Source organism: Melanotaenia boesemani, chromosome 4 (genome assembly GCF_017639745.1).
Source record: "Melanotaenia boesemani isolate fMelBoe1 chromosome 4, fMelBoe1.pri, whole genome shotgun sequence".
NCBI classification, from domain to species: Eukaryota; Metazoa; Chordata; class Actinopteri; order Atheriniformes; family Melanotaeniidae; genus Melanotaenia; species Melanotaenia boesemani.
The window spans coordinates 10,987,380-11,001,138 of record NC_055685.1 but is presented as its reverse complement, the minus strand read 5'-3'; the positions used below and the strand labels follow the sequence as shown (position 1 = coordinate 11,001,138).

Sequence of the window (13,759 nt, the reverse complement as noted above, 5' to 3'; positions counted from 1 at the left end):
AATTATCATATGAGACATTATAGAAAATATTCATAACTGTTTTTTTTTTATTTCAGATCAAGACTGAGTGGACATCCACCAAGTTCATACAGAGTTAAAGGCAAAGCAAAGCAATTTAATTTGTATGTTTTATGTTCAAAACAATTCAAAGAGTTTTACATAAAACATTAAAAGCATTACAGTGGGGTGCAGAAGAAGCAACTTAAAAGTACTTAAAAGAATATCAAGTGAAAGTAAATCATATTAAACATAATTAAAAGGGTGTGCAAAAATTATAATAAAATCATAGAAAATAATTAAATTACAATGAAAAAGTAAGGAAACAAACGGGTATTTAGACAAAATAAATAGATGTAAATTTCCTTTGAAGTTAATATTTCATAGCATTTTTAAACTCCTGTCTTTTGGAGTTTGTACCATAAGGATGTATTATTTGTTTTCTCAGTTTTAGTTCCCTTGGGTTTGCTGATAGTGGATGTCAAACCTTTCCAAGAAGCTCCACCAGCACAACTGTCACACTCCTCTACCAAACTTGCTCAACCAAGGATTTAACCCAACTGGAAGCCTCTAAGCCGAGATGCAGACATGAAGCTGTCCCTGTGTGTGAAGCCCCTCACATAAAAACACGTGCAGAATGAACTAAAAAGCTGCTTTCCTCCATGTACGGAAATCAGCACATAAAGAAAAACTGACAGTTCAGACTGAACAAGAACAAAGTGACGAGTAAAACTTATGTGCAGAAAACTTTTAAACTATTTTTTTTAAAAAGTTACATGTCAATGAAATGATTAATATTTGCTTTGTAAAACCTACTTTGGTGTTAAAGTGAAAAAAAAAACTATGATAAAACTTATCCACTGTTTTGTGAAATCCTTTACCTCGATTAACAACCATTTTTTACAAGATGATTACATGTTTTGTGAAATGGAAGCCAATTCAGCTGCCAAATGACTGGAGAAGGGATTTGACTTGAACTGGAAAAACTTCCATGAAGAAGAAATGACCCACAGCTGGATCCAGCTTCACCCTCACACCGCCCATGTGGCGGCACAAGCAGCAGACTGAATTATTATCCACTGAATTTGTATATGTTGCAGCAGGTTGCAGCACTGATAATGATCAATATCAGTAAGCAATGAAGTGTATTGATCAGATGCAATCTCTCATGGTCTCTTAGTCAAAATAAGACCTTTAACTTTTTCTCCTTGTAGATAATGCAGCTGTAGTTTTGCCATATTAAATGTCTATTTCTTCTACATTTGTGATCTATAACTAAGCAGTTTGATGTTGCTTAATACTAAAAACTGCCTCTTTAAGAAATTTTAATAAAGAAAATAAAAAACAACTTACAAGAATGGTCTGCACTTCATTGCAGCTCATTTAACAGAAACAACATGTAAACTGCACATTGTTGGCAAACTGTGATCAATTTAGGATTTTTAAAGTGAGATCTTTCACTTTTCTATATGTTTTTATTTTTTTGTGGCTATTAGCCAACAGCACATGCACAATACTGTAGAAACTACACCCAGCTGTCAGGACTGGTTCCTCCAGTGTTCTGTGTGAAGTATACAGCTGTATGAGCTCACTTTTCTTAGACTGTAGGTGGTTCTCCACAGATTCAAAGCAGAAATTAAGAAATTATTTAGCTCATAATACTACAGCATATCTTGTAACACACATGCACACACACAAATGTGTTAACAAGTGTAGATTTTTAGCAGAATTAGACTTTAGTCACTTTAGCCGCAGTCAGACTGATGACTGAAACAACATAAATAGCACCATTAACAACAAGTTTTACATAATGTAAATGAATGTTTCTCTAAATGTAAATTAGTGTTTCTTTCTTTCTTTTTTCCTTTTGCTATTTTATTTAACCTCTAAGCTCTGCAAACAATTCCAGTGTACCCAGACCAAGTGTATGCACGCTAATAGGAAAAGAATAAAATCTTGAAATCTTTAATTACTATCTAAAGCTTAAAAAGCTGACTCAGATACACAGAAGGTTTGTAAAGGGCCTGAACATTGGAAAAGTTAAAAAGCTGTAATTGGATGACAAGCAGCGTTTAAAGTGAATTTGAATGTTTTGTTGATATTTCTGTTAAGACACACGTTCTCTGAGTTCTTCTCTATGAATAAGCGCTGTAGTAACGCTCCATACAGACTAGGTGATGCTGTTGCACTTGCAAACTCTTGGACAATGAAGCCTCTGATTGTCTCATATTCTGCTTATACTTTCATTTAGGTGAAAATAAGTAAAATAAAATAAAATTATTAACTTGGTTAGACCCTTGTTTATTTAGTGCAGATGTTCAGTTGGGGTGTGCAGCGAATAATGTCACTAACAAAAGGAAGAAGATGGTGATGGACGGGAGGAAGAGGAGAGCAGACCACGCCCCACCGCGGATTAACGGTGTTGACGTGGAGAGGGTCCCCTCTTTCAGGTTTCTGGGTGTTCATGTGGCTGATGACCTGACATGGCACACCAACACAGCAGCAGTGTTCGGCAAAGCCCAGCAGACCGACCTTCCTGAGGATGCTCAGGAACTACAACTATAAATAAACAATAAGTTAAATAAATGAATGATGAGTGGGTGAGAGACTGTTTTTAGTATCTTTTTAGAATGGTGTATATTTATTTATTGATTGATTAACCTATTGATCTACAGGGGAGGAAATTCTGCACCAATCTTGTAACATTCTGTGCAATGACAATAGAGCATATTCTTATTATTATATTCTTATGTCAGAGTTGGCAAACCTAAAAGTAGAAGTGGATTTGATCCATTGTTTTCCTGTTTATTATCTGTCTAGTTTTACTGCATGACAGGAGAGGTCAGATTAAAAATGATTTCTGTCTGACTTTCTGATCTGTGCTGGTGTGCATGGTAGAGGAGCTCCTCTATAAGGTTAAGGTCAAAACCAGGGTGACCAATTATAGCCACACTTGGGGAGCTCTAGTGCGCATCACATGAACTGACAGGGTCATCAGTGAATTGGGCTGCATGGATGCACTTTGAGGCATCCATGACGCCAAGGCCACTATAGGGTCAACTTAACAAACCAGACCAGCTCTTTAATGGGCCCCTAAAAGAGCCCTTTTTTAAAAAAAAGAAAATATGTAAAATGTTCTGATAGAAGTCCTAATTACTTCCTCAGGCAAACCTGAAACTTTAGCTATGATTGATATTCACTGCTTGCAATAAGTACATCAATGCGGTTTCATCTTTGGTACAATAAAAGGAAAAAAAAGACAAATTAAACATGGCTTTAAAAAATGTCTGTATTTATTTATGTTTTAGTGTTAAGCGTTTTGTTAAAACTATTGTAGATTACAACAGATTTAGCAAAATACACCAACAGAAGCCAAATAAGGAAATGTGGTAGTCCATCAGTGGTGTGGCCTCCACTGATGCAGTCAGATTATCCTCCAGTCACCTACTGTCTGATCACAGCTTCCATGGAAAGTCAGTGGCTCAGTTTGGCCGAGCCGCCATCACCAGTTTTATAGGTTGAAACTTTGTGTCAATGATGTTCTGAAACATGGATCAATTCGTAACTATATTAAGAGAATCAATGAATAGAAAAAAACTTCCCCCAAAATAGAACATGGTCACATTTACAAACTTAAGTTGGGCCTGTGTGACATTGAATGCACCCTGCACCCCTCCCACAACCAAACACCCCTAGAAATCTGGATAAATCTCTGCCAGGGGAGCCAACCTCTCTGTCACTCCTCTCCCATGGTTAATCGACGGGTCGACCAGCAAAAGTCACTCTGAGGCTGTGCGTAACACACAGAACAGAGTATTTGTTAACAGACTCGGACAGAACAAGGTTTCCTAAAATGGATGGACACATTTTCATATTGGACAAGCAAGCAACTCTCAAGAGTTTTAAGTGTTTAGGTGAGCTTTAACCACAGCACGTGTAGAGGTGTGTGTGTGTGTGTGAGTGTGTGTATGTGGACGCTGCATAAACAGGGACTTATAATCAGGATCAAAGTGAGTTAGATTGCAACACAACAGGAAGAGAACAAGTTGGTACGGCTGATCAAGGTTTGAAAGGTGTGTTTGGCTTATCTAAGAGAAGAAAGTGTTCCTGCTGACGTGAAAGCTGCACATCCCACTTTCCTCTGATGCCTCCCAACCTTTCCACCTATCCTGGGCAGAGGCAGCTCTTCTAAACCTGGAGACAAGGTGTGCTCAGCCCTCATGAAGCATGGACTCACTGCGCCCGCCACAGGTGAAAACTGATGATGTCAGTCTGATGCTTTACTACTGCTACCGCTTGGAATAGATAAAATTTAATTTCAAGATAACATGAGAAGTTAAATTGTGTTTTTTTTTTAAAATTGTGTATTTTTAATTGCTTCTGCAAATGAAAACAGAAGATTTTGGAAACAAAGTGGTAATCAAAATGAAAGCAGAATTGTTTGATGTATAATGACAGAAATGTTGGATTTTAGCTAAAAACAAACAGGAAATGAATTCAGTGAAATCTGCGTAGTAATCCTTTTCTAGACAAATAATTATAGAAAACAAGACTTTATTTGGAACACAGAAGTTAATGTTATTATCGTGTATGTGAGTATTTAATCAAAAATTAAAGAATCAAATCTTAATAGCAAACTAATGATGCATATCTCGAAACAAGTGTAGCTCTGCTGTGAGATTGATTTACTTTTCCTTCTCTCTACTGTTAATGGAATTTTACTGCAGCCACAGCATGTGACAATAAGATCAATAATCTGGCATGTGAGAAAAGTGTGTGTGCACATGTCTGTATGTGTGTGTTTTTTTTTTAAAAACACCCGGTAATACATACATAGAGCAAAATTTGATTCCAAAAAGCTATTACTTTATAAGTAGTAAAATTGTTCTTGGCAGATTTTCTGCCATTCCTAATTGTTAGAAAGAAACATTTTAAACACAAAAGAAAAAATTAGTTTGTAAGTACAAGCAAATAAAAAATATACAAACTAAAACCATGGTTATTTTGGAAATAATTTCTTATACAGTTTTTCCTCCTTTTTCAGTCAATGGCTTCTCAAAGAAGAGCGAGTAGGGAGGGCCACGAGGATAAATATGACAAGAACAGCAAAGGTAATTTCCAGCTAATTATGTCAATTTTGTCATTTTAAATACACAAAGAGACTAGAAATGTAAATGTAAATGTACTTTGTTTATGTAGCACTTTACAACAATCTACTGGTGAACCAAAGTAGGATTTGGATTAATGGATTTACTGTCTGTGTACAGTAAAAAAATAAATAAATAAAATAAAAAGTAAAAAGGTAGCTAGCTTACTCAGATCTCATGTGTGTTTCAGAAGTCAAGGCGAGTCCTTCACACTCCACTATGGGTTTGATTGAGCAGGAGTCAGACGATGTAGACCCGTGGGACCTTCCGGAGATGAAGGACACCGGAGTACCGTGGTCAGGTATGACCTGTGATTTACCTCTGTTCCATAAAAGTACTGTATTATTTGTATTGTAATTCAAACTCCAAATACACATAGAAAAACACATACATTTAGATTTTATGTAGTAAACTGTTTGACCTTTGATATTTATGTAAAATTACAATGAAAAAAATGTACTCAATAATGCGCGTAGTAAATCCCAGAAAACCTCTAAAAATCAGTCAGAAATGTTATTGTCTAGAAAGCATAGATGTAAGAAATGTTATGATCCTGATACTTATCAGGAAGTCTGCTGAGCCTGTGCCAGCATATCACCGACAAATCATGTCAAAGTTAAGATTAGCTAACTACCCTCTACTCTTGAGTGACCGCAGTTTACTGCTGCAGAGAGATAGGTAAAATCCAAACCTGAAATAATATTACTAATATACAAAAATAACATTATTCCAGAGAATTATGAAATAACTAAACTGAATTGAGTTTTGTGTTGTGGCACTCCTTCCCTCCATGTTGTTCTTGCTCCTAACTGTAAGGTCGATATTAACTTTTTTATTCCATTTTGATTCCTGCCACTTTCATGTATTTCATATATCATGTATTTGATCCGATGTAATCTTCCTTGTTTGTTGCAGCTCTGGATGCCAAAGGCAAGGTGCTGAGGGTGCTGCTGTCAGTGATGAAGCTGATTCTGCTGCTTGGTTTCCTCTACATGTTCATCTGCTCCCTTGACATCCTTAGCTCAGCTTTTCAGCTCGTTGGAGGTAGATTATTTTCTTGTCACGACCCATGTTTAGACCCACATGCTATGGGCCTTTTTTTTTTATTATCTTTTTTTAATCACAGTGATTTGTTAGTCTAGTCTGAGCTAAATTGAATTCAGCCTTTTTTTTAATTATGAACTTTAAAGTTAGTAGATTTCCTGATGTGTAATGCAAAGAAAAAAAAAAAGCAAATAAAACACACTACAGCAACCCTTTTCATGAAGGTGCACATGCTTTGATGTTCACCTTCCCCAGGTAAAACAGCAGGTGACATCTTCCAGGACAACTCAATTTTGTCTAACCCGCTGGCTGGACTGGTTATCGGTGTTCTGGTCACTCTGCTGGTCCAGAGCTCATCCACTTCCTCCTCTATTGTGGTCAGCATGGTTTCCTCAGGGTGTAAGTTTTTATGCCACTCAAAAATATAGAGTAAACATGCAGAAATGATGATGAGCTTCTGCATGGAGGGATGAAACACTAAGAGATCTTTGTGCTTTGACAGTGCTAACTGTCCAGGTAGCTGTTCCTATCATCATGGGCACTAACATTGGCACCTCTGTAACCAATACGCTTGTGGCCATGACGCAGGCTGGTGAGCGCAGCACCTTTCGCAGGTAATGATTTTGTTTGTTTCATTTTGTTGAGTCTAAAGCAGTATCTACAGCAATATCATGAAAAATTATATTTAGTACACTTATAGTTTGAGAAATGGGAAATTCTGCTAGAAAAAAAATACAACCTTTGTTTGGGAAATGTTTTATTTGTAGTTTAATTCCTTTGAACCTTTATTCGACACAAACCTGAATTTGCCCCGCAAAAAACTTAATTTTCAACCCAGCTTCATTGTTTTCAAAAATATAAACAAATCTATAATTTGATGACAAGAAATAGAGAGAAATGTTGTTAGAATATACAAGAAACAGAATTCAGAAGATTTTACAAATGACTGATGTGAGTGGTAAGGGTGTCAGTATTAGGTATAAAAGGAATGTCCACTAAAGGCTTAATCTTTGTAAGCAAGAATTGGTTATGGTTCATCACCTTGTGTTAAATTCTGTCAGAGAATCATAGATAAACTCCCAAAAATGTGTTCTAAAAGCAAAACTGTAAAGAACTTAGCTTTTTTTCCTCCAATATTTACATTACATATTATTGTAAAAATATTTGGTGAATTTGGGTAATTTCAGTATGTAAAAGCTAAGGTCTGAAACCACTGTTGGAAATATTCGACCTTTGAACCCTCATGCAACTCTGCATGAAAGTGTTTTAGCCATCATGATCTAAATAGTTCAGGAGTAACTTGGAAATTGACTTTCACTCAACACAGCCTGCTGCATCATCCAGGATTGTAACCTGAAATTTTATCACACATGTAAAAAAAAACAAACAAAAAAAAACAAAACACTAGAAACAAGCAGAAATACTGCTGAGTTTTCTGGGCATAGGCTCATCTAAGACAAATGAAAAGGCAGTGGACACACAATCTGTGGTCAGATGACTTTGTGTTTCAGTTGCTTTTAAGAAAATAAAAAGTATCTGGTTCTGTGTGACAAAGACGAGAGGAAAAACAACATCAAGCTGTTATCTGCATTTGTGACAGAACGGGATAAATCTGTATCAGTGGCATGGCTAACTTGCAAACATATGAAGTTACCACAACACAGTATTGGTACAATATACCACAAGTATATATTTGAATTTTGGGAAGACATACACTACCATCAGGGTGATTCTTTTCCCATTAGATAGATGCTTATTTCAGCAAGACAATGTCAGACCTCTTTCTGTATGACTTACAACAGTGTGGCTTGTGGAGTGTGTGATTGACTGGCTTGTCCAGATCTGTCTTCTGTTCAAAATGTATGATGCATCACGAACAGGAAAATAAAACAACAACTATGGGCTGTTTAAACAGCTTAAGTCTTGTATTGCACACAAATTGACACCAATTCCTTAATTCCTCCAAATAATTAGTATCCTCATTTTGCAAAAAACTAAAAATTGCAATATAAACAAAGAGCAATGTAACACAATATGACACCTCTATCTATGAAAATCTCTTGAGTAATTGTACAAAGCTGGATACATTTCCAACAAATGCTTTCTTTGATTTTTTCTAACAACTTCAACTGTTTGAATTGCATGCCAATCAAAAGGTTAGCAGCTTCTTTCCTGATGTTCCAAGCCATTTTAAGTGTCCTTGGGCAAGATATTGAACCATACTATGAACCACACTTTGCTCCCAACTGCACTGATCAGTGTGTAAATGTGTAAAACTCCTTAGGGGATCAATAAAAAACAAGTGCTTCATAAATGGAGTCTATTACTTTATCTTTACCTAGATGCCATGATATATAGGTCAAATACATTAAATGTTACTTTGCATTTATGTTTTTTTTTTCTTTTTGTATGCAGGGCTTTTGCAGGCGCCACAGTGCACGACTTCTTCAACTGGCTGTCTGTGCTGGTGCTGCTGCCTCTGGAAGTTGCTACGGGTTATTTGTACAAGGTCACCAAGCTTATCATCGACTCCTTTCACATCCAGAGTGGAGAGCCCCCAGACCTGTTAAACGTGATCACTGACCCCCTCACTGAGTCCATCATAGAGGCAAGATGTCACTATGAGAGATTTTTTTTCTTTTGCAGACTGTCTTTCATGCTAAAGTCTGAAGAATATTGTTAGAAACTAGAGGGGCACAGAGTGTGTATCTGACACAAGCTGTCAACTACAGTGTTGATTTAGAGATTTGGTTGACTGATGCTACATATCAAGTCAACTGGAAGGGTGGGGCCAGAAACAGAGAATCATATTACCACATATACTGCATATGTAGTGTAAACTGACTTCTACCTTGGTAAACCTCAGATGTCCAAGTGCAAGTGAATGCAGCATGTAATATACTTCTATGTGTTGTTCTACATCAGCAACTTTTTTCTTGATCACATTGCATTGTACACTGCATTTCTACAGAATCATCTCATCAACTGCCTATGTGGGTGATATTTGTCTCTTGTCCCTCTACTCCAGAGGGATTATTAATAACTATATGCTAAATGGACATTAATGTGTGTTTGTGATATCTGTAATCCCATTCGGAACTATATATGACCCCCAAGTCAATCAGCAAGATAGGAGAGCATTATATGAGGTTGTTATCTTCATTTTGTTGTACTTTTGTTTTTCTTTCTGTCTGACTCAGCTGGATCAGTCTGTCCTCAGTGGAATGGCCACTGGAGATGAAGAAGCCCGAAATAAGAGTCTCATTAAGAAATGGTGCCTAACCTATACCAACACAGTAAGACTTGTAATAAAGTGTGTCAAAAAACTATACCTGACCAAATATTGGTATGAATAACTTTACTGTCAACATATATTGTGTTTCAGACCTTAATGAATGTCACAGTTCCAGGACCAGAGAACTGCACCTCTCCCACACTCTGCTGGGTTGACGGCAATTACACCTTTACACTGAAGAATGTGTCCGAAACATATAATCTACAGAAATGTAAGTCAAATTTTCAAAGAAGTGAAAAATGACAATTGCCATGTTTACAGGCACAAAATATATTCAGTGGCGTTCCAGTCAGAACTCTAATGTTTACATGAGCCTTAAAAATTCATTCTGCTCATGACGTGCGTTTACATGCATCACGTGTTCAAACTAAATAAATAAATTTGACATGCACTTTTGACTGGTAGTCAAAATAAAGTCAAGCCATAATGTGACATGTGGAATCACATAATGTTGATGTATGGCTGATGTAACAGGCATGCCCAATAAGGATCATTTGTACCAGACATACGTTTTCATGCACACCATTTGAACCTCTAAGCATAACCAACCCCTCTTGACCAGAATTACATTTTGACCTGATTGAGCGTGATCAGATCAGATTTTTCTGATTGGTATGTTTACATAAAGCATCTTTATTTTGATCAGGCTTTAAAACCGAATACTTGTGTCCATGTAAACGTGGCAACTGACACATTTTGTTCTTTTAAGACAACACTATATTGTAATAATAGTAAAAGTTCATGGTTTAATCAGAGCTTTTCCACTTACAGACCCTTAAAATATGTTTCTGTGTTCTTCAGGTAAGCATCTCTTTGTGAACGTGAGTTTGCCTGACATGGCAGTGGGTCTAATCCTGCTGGCTCTCTCTCTGCTGGTTCTCTGCTCTTGCTTGATCCTTATTGTCAAGTTGCTTAACTCCATGCTAAAGGGACAGGTCGCTGTAGTCATCAAGAAGATCATCAACACAGGTGTGCATCATTTCCCACTGGACATTCAGTTAACTTAACATGATACACTGGTTGGTGAAACATTTAAGTGTATGTGTGTGTGTGTGTAGATTTCCCATTTCCATTCAGCTGGGTCACGGGTTATATTGCCATCATAGTTGGTGCTGGAATGACTTTCATTGTGCAGAGCAGTTCGGTGTTCACATCAGCTATTACTCCACTTGTTGGTGAGATCAATCATCCACTCATCAGTTCACCTGTTTCATTCACTGTCTCTGTCCTTTATTGATTTATGTTTGGTTGCTTTAATTATCTTAAGTTAGCTAAACTTATAGCTAATAATTGTACTTCTATGGCAAAACAGGAGTAATAAAGAAAGTGGTGCTCATTGGAGAAAAAGAGAGTAATTTGTGCATTTTAAGCAGTGTCTCTCTTATGTAAATAGGGATTGGTGTCATCAGCATAGAGAGAGCATACCCACTATCTTTGGGTTCAAATATTGGCACCACCACAACATCCATTTTGGCAGCCATGGCAAGTCCAGGAGAAACACTGGGTAATGCTCTACAGGTGAGTGATTCATAGAAAAGTGCTTATTGTTCTACTGTTTACAACAGTTATACAACTTGGAGAAAAGAAAGTGTAGCCTTATATGTCAAGGTTTAGTATTAATGGCCCATTATAGAACAGTTAGTGTATAACATTTAATTGCAGCTCAAAATAATTGTCCAATCACCATGGAGTTTAAAAGGATTTATCCAGTGGACAATATATAGCAAAATAAACAACTAAGTTTGCATCTTTTAGATTTTTTGAAGTAGAAATCAAATTATATTTTCTTAGTGTTTCTTTAGACCAGGGATCCTCAGTCCTGGTCCTCGAGGGCTGGTGTCCTGAGGGTTTTTTAAGTTTCCCTGCTGCAACACACCTGATTCGGCGCTTGATGTCAAGCTGTGCACAAGTCTGATAATTATCAAATTATTTGAGTCAGGTGTGTTGCAGTAGGGAAACTTATAAAACCCTCAAGACACTGGTCCTCAAGGATCAGGATTGATGATCCCTGCTTCAGATGCTTCTTTACCATTTGATAAAATTTCAGTTCTTGTCCCTGCTCAGCTAGCTTTCTTTCCACTTAGACTTCCAAACAAATAGATTGGAAACAATTTCCATCTGATTTTATTGCTTTCTTGTATCAAGCAGAATTCTATTTTTCAGAAAAACTCACTGGAAAAAGTATGATTTAATCTAAAATTAGTTACCTAGATAAAACAGGTTATTCTGGTTTCCCTGACTGGGCAGAAAGTCACTTATAAGAACTAAATTGAGACGTATTAGTTCATGTAATGCTTGTATTATTATAAGATAATTAATAATACCTGCAATGATTCCTACAGATTGCTCTTGTGCACTTCCTGTTCAACATCTCTGGCATCATTCTGTGGTACCCAATCCCCTTCACCCGCATCCCCATCCGGCTGGCTAAAAGTATAGGGAACGTCACAGCCAAGTATCGCTGGTTTGCTGCTGTCTACATCATTTTCTGCTTCTTTGTTTTGCCACTCTTTGTATTCAGCCTGTCACTGGCTGGTTGGCAGGTACTTGTGGGCGTAGGTGTACCTCTGGTGGTCATGTTGATCATAATTTTGATCATTAACGTGCTGCAGAAACGAAAACCTGGGTGTCTGCCTGCAGTGCTGCGATCCTGGGACTTTCTCCCTCTCTGGGCCCACTCCCTGGCTCCCTGGGATAAAGTGGTTACTGGGATTGCAGCCAAATGTTGTTGCTGCTGTAAATGCTGCCAAGTTGTATCTGATAACCAAGAACAAGAAGTACAATCCATGGAAAAAGGCAGTAAAATGCAGACAGCTGTGTATGACAACCCCATGATGAATGCAGAGAAAGAAGTACAAAATGAAACAAAGATAGAGCTAAAGATTTTGAATATGACCAGGCTTTGAAATTTTATATTCACTGTGTGTATGTGTGTGTGTGTGTGTGTGTGTGTGTGAGTGTGTGTGTGTGTGTGTGGCCATGTCTGATGCCAAGAAGCATATTGACCATGAGACAAGAAACAATGGTTTTTAAAATTATTTATGTTGAGTAGATTTTTTTTGTGTAATTTAAAGAATAGTTGTATTTGTTTATAAGAAAAAAAAATATATATATATATATATATAAAGAGGAATGCTAGTGTTGGTGCTTTAAGTTAAGTGATGTGGCCTTAAAATTATACATCAAATAAGGGCAATATACAGTATAGTCTTTGGTCTCAACCAAGCCCCAAAAAATGTATAATCAAGAACATGTAAAGTACTTTGACTGAAACAGTCCTGTTTGTAGCTCCCAGCTCCATGTCAGATTGTTTTGGTATGAGACATAAAAACTGCAATCAAATGTAAATTCTTTTAACTGGTTAAACACTGACTTCAAAGAACTGGGGAAGGAAATAGGACATTTGCTCATCACTGTTTTCAGGTGCAGATTAATACTGTTGGTTTTGTGCTCCTCCAATGACAAGTAAATCTGAACAAAGCTTTTAAAATGTTGCATAATTAAAACACAATTTGCAATGGGGTTGTTACTATTTACCAATTTGGAATAAATAAACTGATATGTGTAGTGTTGTCAGTAGCTGGTATAGCTCATGGTATAGCCAATATGGTTGATATGAAAAGCCATAAAAAAGGGTAAATAATTTACAAATCAGGTTAAAAACTCTGGGGAAGCTGCAAAGGTCATATATAATGAGAAATAGAAGAAGCTCTTTAGGAAGTGTTGTTTTCCGGGTATGATGTTAGTTTTGTCATGCTGGATTTTATCATGATTTTGTTTTTCTTCAGAAGAAGAAGCAGCTAAATTTTCATGTATGTGGTGATGCAGGTTGCATTTTTAGTTTACCTGAATTTATTTGCATTAGGCTGGATCAGCTCCATCGTGGGTGTAATAGTTTACTTACTCTGTATATTACACTTGTAATAAGACATTTCCACTGGGCATACCAGAGAACTCAAACCAGACAAAGCTGCAGGACAACTCATGAAAGAATGACAAAACCATCTCCATTAAATGATTTGCAGGATGTTAACATTGTACACAGGTGCAATGAAGGAGGTTAGTATCTGGTTTATGTTAAGATAACAGCAGAGAAATGTGAAAGCACCTCCATATGGCATTGTTTGTAACATTACTTTGTAAAGACATGCATAAGTGACATTTCAAGTACACAAATAATACATGAGTTAGGTGAGATAAACATGCCCACACAAAAGGAAGTATATTCTAGACCTTAAGCGGTTACATAATAATAATAATAAAACCCAGTTTGGAA

The 13,759-nt window shown here is 36.9% G+C and overlaps 1 protein-coding gene across 1 annotated transcript; it reads left to right on the top strand.

Annotated features, from left to right (window-relative positions):
- The first annotated feature begins 4,224 nt into the window (after window positions 1-4,224).
- slc34a2a (solute carrier family 34 member 2a) lies at window positions 4,225-12,389 on the top strand. The gene is made up of 13 exons (XM_041984319.1): window positions 4,225-4,248; window positions 5,042-5,108; window positions 5,335-5,445; window positions 6,060-6,188; window positions 6,444-6,587; window positions 6,691-6,802; window positions 8,604-8,796; window positions 9,389-9,484; window positions 9,574-9,694; window positions 10,285-10,452; window positions 10,542-10,658; window positions 10,877-11,001; window positions 11,826-12,389. Exons 1-13 carry the CDS (start codon window positions 4,225-4,227, stop codon window positions 12,387-12,389), a joined length of 1,971 nt encoding a protein of 656 aa, XP_041840253.1.
- Window positions 12,390-13,759: the final 1,370 nt, after the last annotated feature.

What these genes read in the sequence shown, in the direction of transcription:
- slc34a2a (XM_041984319.1), top strand. Translation starts at nt 4,225, where the DNA reads ATGGACTCACTGCGCCCGCCACAG. An exon ending in ACTCACTGCGCCCGCCACAG is followed by an intron (nt 4,249 to 5,041) that starts GTGAAAACTGAT and finishes CTCCTTTTTCAG; the next exon opens with TCAATGGCTTCTCAAAGAAG. An exon ending in GAGCGCAGCACCTTTCGCAG is followed by an intron (nt 6,803 to 8,603) that starts GTAATGATTTTG and finishes TTTTGTATGCAG; the next exon opens with GGCTTTTGCAGGCGCCACAG.